The sequence below is a fragment of the Somniosus microcephalus genome, chromosome 21, assembly GCF_052327205.1.
Source record: "Somniosus microcephalus isolate GS21.2 chromosome 21, FLI_Smic_1.0, whole genome shotgun sequence".
NCBI lineage: Eukaryota > Metazoa > Chordata > Chondrichthyes > Squaliformes > Somniosidae > Somniosus > Somniosus microcephalus.
The window spans coordinates 55,294,047-55,308,756 of NC_141007.1; the positions used below are offsets into that span (position 1 = coordinate 55,294,047).

General features: G+C 41.8%; 1 protein-coding gene across 2 annotated transcripts in view; it reads right to left on the reverse strand.

The window, feature by feature from the left end:
- Positions 1-13,322: 13,322 nt before the first annotated feature.
- nploc4 (NPL4 homolog, ubiquitin recognition factor) overlaps positions 13,323-14,710 on the reverse strand; it is an 84,012-nt gene continuing 82,624 nt past the window's right edge. For both annotated transcript variants that reach the window (XM_085963663.1, XM_085963662.1), the window contains one exon: positions 13,323-13,698. In XM_085963663.1, coding sequence (XP_085819789.1) covers positions 13,541-13,698 — 158 coding nt within the window. In that variant the 3' untranslated portion in view covers positions 13,323-13,540. The remainder of the gene's footprint in view (positions 13,699-14,710) is intronic.

The window sequence follows — 14,710 nt, forward strand, 5'->3', positions numbered from 1 at the left end:
ATCCTCCAATCTGCAGGAACCGTTCCAGAATCTATAGAATTTTGGAAGTTCTAGAGTTTCCAGCCAGGGGTAACAGCCTCTCAGAATCTTATATGTTTCAATGAGATCACCTCTCATTCTTCTAAACTCCAGAGAGTATAGGCCCAATCTACTCAATCTCCCCTCATAGGACAACCCTCTCATCCCAGGAATCAATCTAGTGAACCTTCATTGCACACGCTCTAAGGCAAGTATATCCTTCCTTAGGTATGGAGACCAAAACTGTGCACAGTACTCCAGGTGTGGTCTCACCAAAGCCCTGTACAATTGCAGCAAAACTTCCTTACTCTTGTACTCCAATCCCCTTGCAATAAAGGTCAACATACCATTTGCCTTGCTAATTGCTTGCTGTACCTGCATGTTATCTTTCTGAAATAACAACATATTTTGCTATCGGGTTATCTTTCTGTGTTTTGTGTACAAGGACACCTAAATCCCTCTGAACACCAACATTTAATAGTTTCTCACCATTTAAAAAATATTCTGTTTTTCTATTCGTCCTATCAAAGTGAATAACCTCACATTTCCCCACATTATACTCCATCTGCTGGTCAGTGCTTCCGCTTAAAACTCAGCAGGTGCCCAGTGTCAGCTGTGGCTCAGTGGGTAAGACCCTCACCTCTGAGTCAGAAGGTTGTGGGTTCAAGTTCCTCTCCAGAGACTTGAGCACAAAAATCTGGGCCGACACTCCAGTGCAGTGCTGAGGGAGTGCTGCACTGTCTGAGGTGCCGTCTTTTGGGTGAGGCGTTAAACCGCGGCCCCGTCTGCTCTCTCTCAGGTGGATGTAAAAGATCCCATGGCACTATTTTGAAGAAGAGCAGGGGAGTTCTCCCCAGTGTCCTGGCCATTATTTATCCCTCAACAAACATCACTTAAAAACAGATTATCTGGTCATTATCACATTGCAGTTTGTGGGAGCTTGCTGTGTGCAAATTGGCTGCCGCATTTCCTACATTACAACAGTGACTACATTTCAAAAAGTACTTCATTGGCTGTAAATCGCATTGAATGTCTAGTGGTCATGAAAGTCTTTCTTTCTTTCTTTCTTTCATTCATTCAATAAATGTGTTCAAATAAGCTCCAATGATGTTGTGAGGACCCAAATGCCATTTTTGTGTCAACCAGCGCTACTTCCTCAACCCACTCATAAATCATGGGTGGTACAAAATAAGCCCTCATTTGTTCACTAAGCACCTCCGTGGTATAGTATTACATAGTATATATACAGCACAGAAACAGGCCATTGGGCCCAACAGGTCCATGCCAGTGTTTATGCTCCACATGAGCCTCCTCCCACTATTCTTCATCTAACCCCATCAACATATCCTTCTATTACTTTCTCCCTCGTGTTTATCTAGCTTCCCCTTAAATGCATCTATGCTAGTTGCTTCAACCACTCCATGTGGTAGCGAGTTCCAAGTTCTAACCACCTGCTGGATAAGGAAGTTTCTCCTGAGGGCAGCACGGTGGCATAATGGTTAGCACTGTTGCCTCACAGCGCCAGGGGCCTGGGTTCGAATCTGGCCTCAGGTGACTGTCTGTGTGGAGTTTGCACATTCTCCCCGTGTTTGCGTGGGTTTTCTCCGGGTGCTCCGGTTTCCTCCCACAGTCCAAAGATGTGCGGGTTTGGTTGATTGGCTATGATAAATTGACCCTTAGTGTTAGGGGGATTAAATACGTGGGGTTACGGGGATAGAGTGGGATATGTGTTGGTGTAGGGGTTATGGGGATCGGGTGGGATATGTTTCGGTGCAGGCTCGATGGGCCGAATGGCCTCTATCTGCATTGTGGGGTTTCTGTGATTCTGTGAATTCCCTATTGGATTTATTAGTGACTATCTTATATTGATGGCCTCTAGTTCTGGTCTCCCCACAAGTGGAAACAACTTCTCTACGCCTATCCTAAGCCTTTCATAATCTTAAAGACCTCTATCAGGTCACCCCTCCGTCTTCCCTTTTCTGGAGTATCTGAAAATCATGGTACCCTGACCCTCGACATTCTTGCCTTTCCATGCAGCAGTTTTTTTTCTTTACCTTGGCCATTGCACAGGAACCAGCTGAAGAAGACATTAAAAAAATGATACATATACTTGAGCATGATGCTTAAATGTCTACATATGGAGAGGGATTAATTTTTAAAAACTTTATATCCTTTAGCCAATCTGTGTGTAACAGCCTAGACTAGTAAGGGAAGAATAATATGGACATTTGAGGGGACTACAGGGGGTGCATGGGCAGCAGACATAATTTAAGCTTGCAGGATTTAAGAGCAAAGCTTGATTTCAGGCCAGCGAAGTCCCAAATTCTGAGTTGCTTCAGAAATCAGCCCAACAACTAAATCTCTGCCAAGTCATAGACCTGGCACCTTAACTCAGTTATTCAGTATTCTAGAAGAATGGATTCATATATTATGATTTCAATCTGATGTCAATTTGGAATATTACATTCACCAGGCACTTCTCTCCTCCTACTTGATGTGTATACTTACAGGAAATGGCAAATCTGGAAAGCAAGGGCAGATAATCAAGTAACAGAGTGAAAATACTTTAAGTCTTCACTAACTTTCTCAGTGAGATTTTAAAATTCAGTTTGCATTAACCTTTTCTGACAGAAGTTGCAGTATAGGCTTGATAGGCCTATTTGAGCAGAGTTCATTCAATAGTCATCTACACACTGCTGTTATTTTTTTCTAATGATCTCCTCGCCTGGTGCTGAGGTACATTTCCAAAGGCACTGCCAACTATTTGGCAGCTCACCCAAATGGTCATTTTTCATGTGTGAGGTTAGATGCTGAGAGTTTCCCACATTACAACAGCGACTCCACTTCAAAAGTACTTCATTGACTGTAAAGCGCTTTGAGACGTCCAGTGGTCATGAAAGGCGCTATATAAATGCAAGTCTTTCTTTCTTTCTATTATTTGACCATGAAGACATCACAGCCAAGCCTAATCTTCTCCTCACGCATGCACTTGCCAGTAGGTTCATTGGATAGTGCTCAGGGTGGGAAACCTAACCCAGACGTGCTGAGGACAATTGCAGCCCCCAAACTACTGCTTCAGCAGGGATTAGTCGACTTAGTACAGACCAGGGATTGAACCTGGGACGCTCTGATCTGTATGGCTCAATATAGCATCTGCCATGCCTTTATGCACTAGACTATTGGGATGACATGCTGTTAATTTTCAACTCTGCTTTATTATTGCGCACTCAGATTTAGCTTATAGTTCGCCCCCCACAGAATAGATGAAAAGTTTTTTGCGCCCAGTGAAATGTAAGGGGTAAAAATTGGGTTGCTTTGCGTCTCTCGTTAGTGCCCCCGGGGGCGTATAGCTGCTAGCGCCTGGGCGCAGCACCGCTAACGCCTCCCACGAAATTCAGCGGGAGGTTAGCGGTGGCGGTAGCGCCCCGCGCCTCCAGTAATGACGTCTTGAGTGCCAGGCTGCTTTCCCAGCACCCCGCTCCCCGGTGGTCCAGCAGGGCCCCGGTGCGTGCAGCGCTAGGCCCCTCCTCTTTAATCAGGGGAGGGAGGCCTGCAATACCGCGGCGCTATGTGCCGGCGCGCGTGGCGCTGTTGCATGTAGCGCCGCGATATTCAGTTGTAGCACCCCAGAAAGGAGGGGGCGCGCTTCCAGTAGCGCCCTGCCTCCTGCTTGGGGCGCGACCACTGAATTTACAGCACAGGGGTGCTAACTTTTTCGGGGAGCTAAATGCAGTGCCCTGGCGAAGTTAGTGCCCCAAAGGGGGCGCCACCAAATTTTCCCTCTAAATGTTGTATCCAAACAGGGGCCAATGATAAATTATATTCCACTTTATGGAATTATGTTTAAAGGATGCTCTCATAAATGAATGTTGACACACAACGTCTCATGTGACACATGGGGAAACAGTTCCAAACCTCAAATTACTTGGCAGGAGCTGGGGCTGGCGGGTAGGGAAAAAGAATGTCAATTCACTCTGATCAGGAACAAAGAGCAGCAGGATACTGGGAGCCAGGCCAGACTTGTGGGATGAAAGTGTCTTCTCACTGTTGACTATAAGAATCTCATGTGAAATGAGTTTAAGAAATGGTATAAAGCTGTCCACAAGTTCACAATCTGATTCCGAGAAAACACAAAACTGGTTTGAGCAAAAAATGAAAGAAAAATCTCATGTGGCATGCTGCTGTTGGGGCTAGGATGGTTTACACTGTATAGGGCCACCGAGTGTTTGATGTTGGTATTAGGTCATAAAAACTGAGAAGTATTTGACACCCTGACCTGAGCAGAAAGATCAACGCCAATTTTTTTCCACTCCTCTCCTGGAAGTGCTGACTCTTGCTATTATGGCTCTACGGGCACCGTTTGCCTTCACTTACCTTTCCCAAGTGGCCACTTTGCAATGTGCAAGCCTAGACAGCAAGTTTCAGTAAGCTATTTTACCGTGCCAGGCACAATAGCTCAACCCAATCCTGTTCTCACTGAACATCTACACAAGGTACTTTCCAGCAGGGGGTCACTGAATTGCAACCAGAAGCTGCAACCCGAGCTGATTTTCACCTTGCCCTAAGCCAAGAGTTGCTAAGGCCAGTCGCAACACCCCATCTTCTGCCATGCCATGGTCAGCTGAGTTGGGACATAGCAGGAACCTGGGACTTTCTGTAGCTTTAGTACTGCAATGGGCAGCGAGTGCCTTTAGCCACTGGATTATCAGGGGATGTCCAATTAAAAAAAATTTAATAGATTAAAGTGTTCCTATTTTTAAAGTAATTTTTACATAAGAACATAAGAAATAGGAGCAGGAGTAGGCCAATCGGCCCCTCGAGCCTGCTCCGCCATTCAATAAGATCATGGCTGATCTGATCTTAATCTCAAATCTTCTATCATTCTCCATCCCACCCGAACCCATGTGATCTCCCGGGAGAGGCGAAAAACCAGATAAAAAACCCAATGGCCAATTTGGGAGAAAAAATCTGGGAAATTCCTCTCCGACCCATCTAGGCGATCGAAACTCTTCCAGGAGATCACTCTGTCCCTATATTTTCTACAGTACTTACCTTCTGTAAAGGCGATCTCCACCCCAGCCAGGAACAGGAATAAAACCATCTCCTGAAATCTAACACAGAATTAGAACACAAGAAGTAGGAGCAGAACCAGGCTACACGGCCCCTGGGCCCGCTCCACTACCCACAGGGCCATGACCATTCCGAACCTAGACTCATGTCCAATTTCCTGCCCGCTCCCCGTAACCCTTAATTCCCTTTACTTCTAGGAAACTATCTATTTGTTTTAAATTTATTTAATGATGTAGCTTCCACAGCTTTCTGGGGCAGCAAATTCCACAAACCTACCACCCTCTGAGTGAAGAAGTTTCTCCTCATCTCAGTTTTGAAAGAGCAACCCCTTATTTTAAGATTATGCCCCCTAGTTCTAGTTTCACCCATCATTGGGAACATCCTCACCACATCCACCCGATCAAGCCCCTTCACAATCTTATATGTTTCAATATATATTCTTTCTGAAGATTTAAAATACTTTACAGATAAGGAATAAACCCTCTTGTTCAGCCCATCTTTCCCATTGCATTCTTATTTACAGATTAACCAGAGACATGATAGTAAGCCTATCTTATCGGCTGCTGTACATATGCTGGCTTGGAAATTTGATCAGATTACAGCTGGCAGGAACAAGCAGCTGCAATCTGCTCAGCCTCCATGTTCCAGCACAGCAGGAGGTACTATTCCTAAAATTCTTTCATTTGTAGAATTCCAATATTACAAATTCCACAACCAGCAATGCCATATGAAATAAGGATACGGTAGCATAGGGGTTATGTTACTGGACTGGTAATCCAGAATCTGTGATTAATGATCTGGAGACAGAAGTTCAAATTCCACCACACCAGTTGGGGAATTTAAATTCAGTTAATTAAATAAATCTGGAATATAAAGCTAGTATCAGTAATAGTGACCATAAAACTACTGGATTGTCGTAAAAACCCACCTGGTTCACTAATATATTTTAGGGAAGGAAATCTGCCGTCCCTACCTGGTCTGGCCTATACGTGACTCCAGACCCACAGCAATGTGGTTGACTCTTAACTGCCCTTTGAGCAGGTCACTCAGGGCAATCAGGGATGGACAATAAATGTTGGCCTTGCCAGCGATGCCCACATCCCATGAATAAATAAAAAAAATTAAAAAATTATGCTGCCATTCTATTAAAAGAACAAAAGATGAGTTAAGTTGATCTGCTAATGCAGAATATTTCACATCATCTTTGACCCGTTGCAGAGGTTAGTAAAGCTGCAGAGTGCTAAAGTAACTCCAACTAAGTGTTATAGTAACTAAACCAAGATGTTGGTCATTGAAAAAAGTTTCTTCATTGAAGTTTAAAAAAATTTAATAACCGTTATACACGCTATTGTAATGTAATGCGTCTGTTTCATGTGGTGAAAATAGATTCTTGAACTCAATTGTCATGAACTCCTGCCCATCTGGTTCTTGCATGTTCTCCATACTCCTGGACTTCGCAGATTGTAATATACTCCTACAAAAACAAAATACTGCGGATGCTGGAAACGTGAAATAAAACCAGAAAACGCTGGAAATACTCAGCAGGTCAGGCAGCATCTGTGGAGAGAAACAGAGTTAACGTTTCAGGTCGATGACCGTTCGTCAGAACATTCTGACGAAAGGTTATCAACAGAGAGCACCAAAGTTGAAAGAGGGCGAGAGCCAAGATAGTGGATTGGAGGAAGTTGCAGGTACAAGGTGGGCCACGGTCATCAAGGGATCTATAGACAATTATGAGGGTTTTGAAATCAATGGTCAATGACAAGCATGAAATTTGACCCAATATAAGATCATCACAAAAATAAGATATATTGAACCTTTAGGGATGGGCACTAAATGCTGGCCTTGCCAGCGATGCGCGGATCCCATAAGCAAATTAAAAAAAATAGTTCCTTAATCCTCTTCACAGAAAAAACACTATTGCAGCACTCTATCCAAGGTTGACCAAATCTGTCCAATTCACCTATGAGGGCTGTTGGATATAAATCATCAGTCTGGGATTCAAAGTTGTAACTTTAAAAATTGAGTTCACCCCTCACTGATGCACCAACCTACTGTATGTCCTTAACCATTACTGTGCCACAGATAAATTACCGTATCCCAGTGCAATTTGACAACTGCTGGCAAGGACAAGATACCTGGTCCTGCAGTAGACCTGGTCATATCAATGGCAAAATCATATTAATTTTTACATCCTGCCAATCTCATTGAATGAAAAACTTTTGGGGCTATTTTCCAGCCAGTTATAGAAGCATAGAATGGTTACAGCACAGGAGGCCATTCAGCCCATGCCAGCACTCTGCAAGAGCACTTCAGCTAGTCCCACTTCCCCGTAGCCCTGCAAGTATTTTTTCCTTCAGGTACTTATCCAATTCCCTTTTGAAATCAATGATTGAATCTGTCTCCACCACCCTTTCTGGCAGTGCATTCCAAATCTTAACCACTCGCTGCGTAAAAAACTTTTCCTCATGTCGCCTTTGGTTCTTCTGCCAATCACCTTAAATCTGTGTCCTCTTGTTCTCGACCCTTCCGCCAATGGAACAGTTTCTATCTACTCTGTGTAGAACACTCATGATTTTAAACACCTTTATCAGATCTCCTCTCAACCTTCTCTGCTCCAAGGATAACCCCAGCTTCTCCAGTCTATCCACATAACTGAAGTTCCTCATCCCTGGAACCATTCTTGTAAATCTTTTCTGCACCCTCTCGAAAGCCTTCACATCCTTCGTAAAGTGCAGCGCCCAGAATTGGACTCAATACTCCAGCTGAGGCTGAACCAGTGTTTTATAAAGGTTCATAACTTCCTTGCTTTTGCACTCTATGCCTCTATTTATGAAGTCCAAGATTCCATATGCTTTTTTAACCGCTTTCTCAACCTGCCCTGTCACCTTCAACAAATTGTGCATATACCCCAGGTCACTCGGTTCATGCACCCCCTTTAGAATTGTACCCTTTAGTTTATATTGCCTCTCCTCGTTCTTCCTAACAAAATATATCACTTCACACTTTTCTGCGTTAAATTTAATCTGCCTGGTGTCCGCCCATTCCACCAGCCTGTTTTTGTCCTCTTGAAGTCTATCACTATCCTGCTCATTGTTCACCATACTTCCAAGTTTTGTGTCATCTGCTTTTGAAATTGTGCCCTGTACATCCAAGTCTAAGTAATTAATATATATCAAGAAAAGCAGTGGTTCTAGAACCGTTGGATGCCAGTGTTTCCAAGTTGGGCTCCCAGGGTGGCACGATCAAAGCAGTGGGGAAAAACAGGCAATTTTTTTTAGTAATGAACTATACCTTTTGTTATTTATATATTAATTAGAAATTTGGTGACAGACTGGAAAAGTAGAGAGAACAGGGAGCATGAGGAAAACAGGGCAAGTAGGAAGTGTTAAAATTATTTTACACTTTTGTACTAAAAATTACAGTACAACTATCAGAACAGCCTTATTATGGTACTATTTATACTAAAGTCAGCATCACTGGAAACAAATGTTTGGTCCTGGGTGACCAGAACTTTCTGCCCATATGGACGTAATAGATCCCATGGCATTATTTCAAAGAAGAGCGGGGCGTGCTGCCCAGTGTCCTGGCCAATATTTATCTCGCAACCATCACTGAAACAAATTATCTGCTCATTATCTCATTACTGTTTCTGGGACCTTGCTGTGCGCAAATTGGCTGCAGCGTTTCCTACAAGTGACTACACTTCAAATGTACTTCAATGGCTGTAAACCACTTGGGATGTCCTGAGGTTGTGAAATATCCTATATACATGCAAGTTCTTTCTTTCTTTGACCTATTGGCAGTCTAACATCTAATAAACACAGACCAACTTCATACTGAATCCTTTTTTATTATTTTATTTTACACTCAGCCACTGCAGAAGCCACAACTTCAGGTGGCAGTGTTAAATACACCTGGGTTCAAAGTGAGACAATGTTCCAACATTTAATTAGAGAATAGCAGTGTCCACCTTTACAGGATTTTATGCTTAGATCAAGTTGCTTAACACTGTTGCTAGTTAAAAGACAACCCTTTAATTTTTACTGCGCATGTCCAAAATGTTAACTGCACAATGTAACACTTCACTCCAACCCTGCAGTTGTTACTCTGAAGCAGTCATAATTTGTTGCACTCCTAAGCATGCTCAGTGGGTTAATGGCAAAAATCCATTTTGGATCCATGACAATCTCCCTTACTGACTTCTCCCATTGAAAGTTCTTAGCTCCATGCAACTGCCTTTGGTTGGGAGGATGGGACAGCGTATCATTCAATCATTCTGCTCAGGAGATGAGGGTAAATTAGAAAATATTTAACTGGACATTCAAATCTAAACTATCCATTCACAAGTATACTTTTGAGACCTATATCCCAGGTAGAGTTTTTGCAGGGCACAATTGGGTCAAACACATCATACACATGACTAGAGAATGTGAGTTGTCAGCAACACTGGGATTTGTGCAAGCACCTAAACAGTTACGTCAGGTTGATTTTAGAAAACTAGCTGATCTCCAACGTTACTCACAGGGACTGGAGATAGTGGGATGCCAACATGATGGCACGGTCTCTGGCAGCGAGGGCATACATCTGCAGAGGGGTTAAAGGTCATGAGCAGGGAAGCACACAAGGCAGGGATGGGAGGAAGAAGAGCTCACATGTGAGGAACAGTAGCGAAAATGATAAATAGGAGATCCATGAATGGAGCAAAAGCCATGGCTAGAACTTCTGAGAAAGGGAATGAATTAGTGTGGTAAGATGTAATGGATAACTATTGTTTTGCAGAGTTGTTAAAATTTTGTATGCATTTATCATGTTGCATGAATGTTATTTGTAGGGGTATATAGTCCATTCCTTTTCATTCAAAGTTGCTTAGTTTGAATTATCTGTTAATTCGGATTGAAATTGTGCAAAAAAGCCCCCTGTGCTGTTTAATTAAAACTGCTCAGATCGTACAACTGGTTAATTCACAATTTTCAAGAAAAGGATAACTTTGAATAGGAATAGACTACAATAAGGTGGACGAGCAACATGGCCACTGGTAACTTTTCCTACATGTTTATGTTCAAGCAAATCAGTTATTTGAGCCACAGAAAAGTACACAGTATTTTTGGGCTACAGACATATTTGAAGTGTGATGCAAAGCTTGTAATGATATAGATCAATGTGCAATATACAGTTAATCGTGCTTTCTAATTGTACATATTATTAGATCCCATCAAATTGTGCCACAATTAGTCAGTAAAATGACATGCATGAAACTAAAGTCAAATGATTGCTATAAAGGGAGGGCGAGGTTACTAGGGATGAGCGCTAACTGATTGAATGGCCGTTTCTTATGATTCAATGAAACGACCTTTCTCCAGGAGATAGGTACTAAGGCTAGAGTCTCCATCGGAGAGCAAGAACACACCACATTAACATTATGAAATGGATACTGGTTAGCTCAAGTGCCATGCTGGTTACATTAACCTCTTTTAACTGTTATAAAGTCCTATTTTTTTTTTCCCCCACTGGAAAATCATTTGTCTTTTTCTTTTGCTGATGAAGATAAAGGGTTAAACTGTTTCAGCTCCACAAACCAATAAAGGAGGGCTAATTTAGTACATTTGTAAATGATGGACGTTTCCTTCTTGCTACCTGGAAGCTGTGAAATACTGAACCTCACCTCTCCTCTCCCCCCCCCCCCCACCTCGCTCGCCAAAGCCTGTGTACAAAGGCAAACTTACAAAAACAGCCGAGAAACAAAAACACCTACTGCCAACTACATGGTCTTTAAATTGCTTGTTTTAAACAGTTTCTATTTGTAGTTGTATCCAATGTTTTATACCTGCAAGCAAGTGAAATGACCTAGTTTGAGGACATTACTGATATTATCAGGATATGCAAACTACTAGTCAAATATCACTGCATCAGATTCAATCAATTGTTCCTTTTTGTTCACAAACAAGAAACTCTCACCAAACACAAACATCCCATTTCTTGTAAATTTTTCCACATATTAATTTTCCATACTCTTGCACAACACTAAGTTGTTTTCAAGTAAACACTGAATACTGCACCACCGCTTCTTACTGGTCTCAATTGGTTTTGAAAGGAGGGGCAGTCGAAGCAGGGAATTCTAATCAGCACTAGAGTGGATCCGGAGGTAGCCAATAGATTTAAAATATAATTTGAATGTGTTCCAAACTACATTAGTCTGCTAGAGGCCGTCCCAATTTCCTAAAATTAGTTGTTTCTAAGTAAACTATAGATTATTTTGGCAGAAATCAGTACGAAGACATTTTCATTATTTCGCCTCTGAATTTTTACTAGCCATGCTGGAAAACGTGATTAAAAAAAAAAACTTCAGTTTCCCCTCCCCAAAAAGGCCTTAATTGATTTGGATGGATAGGTGACAATTTTGGAAATCGAACGATAATCTTCTAGGCAAGCGTCTACTGCCTGAGCACTGAAGCCATCAGACCACCCAAATACAGCAAACTTTGGGAATTGTTTTTATGCTCGTGCTTCTATCCACATTGTCCTACCCTTAAAAGCTTTTCATATATTTGGCTTCCAGTTAGCCTTTTTCCAGCAAGCAGCAAGGAGTGCAGGTGAGACAGGGATTTCAATGCTAATGCCACAATATGCTCAATTGATAGGCACCTTGGTCAAAACGTGGCAAGAAATGGGTCTCGAACCGTAAGGCAAAATATTCTGTAACCTGAAATACACAATAATCTAACACAAGGGTGGAGTCTTACCACATGATACAAGGCCGCTCTAACTTTGATGTGGGACATCAATCCCATTCTATACTCAGTCAGTGGGAGGTACACATTGCAGCCCATCAATTCTACTCTGGAGAGATTTGTTATACGCAAGTCTACCTGCCAAAAAGTTGGCTGAGAGCTCACACAATACATTGATCATGTGGCTAATGGACTGAAGTGTTAGGCACAGTCAGGAGTCTATGGCATCAGGGCTGTGAAGGAAGCATCTTAACTACCACATTACTAGGCCAGCTTATTAAAAAGAATTTTTCTCTTGCTGGGAAGTCGTCTGTTTAAAGCAGCATCACTTTTTTTTGTCATCATGCTAAGAATACACAGTTTAAAAAAATAAATAAAATGAGGTGCAGGCTCATACCACACCTTCAAAAAGCTGTAGTCTCCGTGAAACAACTGATTTGTTACAAACCCCTTAAAAGAAAGAAGCCAGCACTGAAGCTAATTTATAAAGCAGGCCTTGGCAAGTGGAAGTGTATGAAAATACACGTCATATGGCTGAGTTGAAGTCTGTAATGATACATTTGTACCATCATTTGCTAATCTCCATTCTAGTTATAACATATACAATATTGTAAAAATGCTTTTTTTTGTATTTGAAGTTGTATCCCAACAATCCCTCAGTCTAGTTCACCAGCACAGTATAAAAATGGTTGTGCATCACCAGGCAACTGGACATATTACTTTAAAGCAATGCAACTAAGTTTTGAAGAGCATAGTACAAGTTAAATATTGGTCATATTTAAATGACTCATACCTGCATGCTCTGCTCCATTGAAATACATTTAACTGCACATACTTTCAGATAATGTTCATTTCTTAAAACAATGGTACTGATTTTTTTTGATGGGAAAGGGGGGAAAAATGGTCAAAATATTAGTTATTATTGGATTTCAAGTTGCTCTAAATTTCATTGTATGCTCCAAGCACTGTGGCTACCTCAGTGTTATAAATGTTAACATTCAATTGCAAGACAGTTTTAAAACTGCCAGCGAGAGGTGTTGATTTCAAGGCTGGGGAAAATGTCACGGATTAACCAAGCAACACCCAAAGAACTCTCTCAAGTGTTTATCCTATCTTGCCCCTTCCAAAAATTACTGCAGTAACATATTCACAGCTCGGATTCTTCAGTCTATGAGTTAACCCCACTTTTAACATCTGACACAGCACAAAGCGAAACCTGCCAAACTCAGCAACACTTTTTTTGGTACTGTTTTGGGGACAGTTACAGTTTTACACCACAGAGTTGAGCAGTCTAGATGGAGACTTGCTAAATTCACTTCATTTGCAACCCTTCCGTAACCTTTAGTGAAAGCTAATCTTCACCAGCTGTCCCTGAGCTGGATGTGAGATTCTGATCTCCAGATTTCATAAGTAATGAACAAGACAAGTGCGTCACATAACTCGCATAAGATTTGTTTTTTGCACCAATAGCGACATTTTCAGAAAAACCAGTCAACTAATATGTGGAAGAAAGTAAAAGTCCTTTAAAGTAAAAGTTGTATTTAGTAATTGTTTCCTTTTAATCTCAATTAATAAAGTCCAGGTAGATCTCCAGAGTACAAGTTCGCCTGTAGAGTTTCCTTGCTGGATCCAGGATGCCCTGGCAGCCACCTTGCTATTGTCTTCCCAAATGGAAAAAGGGTCAAATGGCAGGGCCAAATCAGGCTTTCGGTTGCTGCTGGCTAGGTTCTGGGAAGGTTGCACATCTCACATTGGTCAGTGCCTGGTTGGTTCATAAAGGTGCAGTGTCTACAGGACCACATAGCAGTGGGAGCAGACTGCTGGGATCCTCCCACTGCTCCGTATTCTGAAGCACTGTGTGGCTGAACACCCACTGTACCTGCAAGCAGAGAGCAACTGATTAGTATCTAAACCACAGAAAGGAAAAAAAGCAACAGTGCATATGCAAGTGTGTGAGCAGGTGCGCTCAACATACAAATCCATTTGGGGGAAGTTAAGCAGGAGGAAGACTGGGAGAAAGAGAGTGACACACAAACATAACAAACTTCAGAGTTAGTCAACATCAAGACAAAAGAAAAAAGGACCCAACCATCCAGCATTATCATGAAAGCAATTCAGATTCTGATGATCTGTTAGTTTCCTGCAGCCAAGCAGTAGCACAGATTCTAACAGGAGATTTATTGCTCCACATTCAGTAAAAGGGACATGGTTGGAAGTTTGTATTGTTCAAATCAAAAGGCACCCTTTTAAGAACACTCTAGCTTGTGTGAATTGAATGTAATGCTAGATCTTATATTAGGGCAATGCTGTGCTTAAAGTTCAGTTGGGTAAATTAATATTTAGACTTTGAGTATGTTCATCACCTTCTAACATATCTACTACCTACTGTCATGAAGTGTAGCAGGCATCAGTACCTAGAAAGTGGGGTAAAGTCTGCACAAGAAACTTCTGCGTGATCAGGAGATTTGCAAGACTTCCATCAATGTCAGAATTACAATTGATTTTTGCTTCCCAAGATGTATTCCTGAGCTGTCCATGGAGCAATTAAGTGGGGATAAAGCAATTCTGTATTGGAAGGAAAGTCAACCTATTCTCTTCTCATGTAACACTAAAAACTGTTTAAGAGTTATATTAAGGTCTGATAAATAAGTTGCCTATCTGCCATCTCAGTTAGGGAATAGTATTTGATGTGGGGCCTAAAAGGAGAAAGATAGTTTGGAAAATGAAAGTTAGCTAATTACCAATGTTACTTATGCAAGTTATGCTGGCCATTTCCTTTAACTAGCAAATTTCCCCAATTGCCAAAACTTGACATCTTTGTTACATAAATACAATGAGATAGAGGAGTTTAAAAAAAAATACTTGTTATTGGGCTGCGGGTGACACTGGCA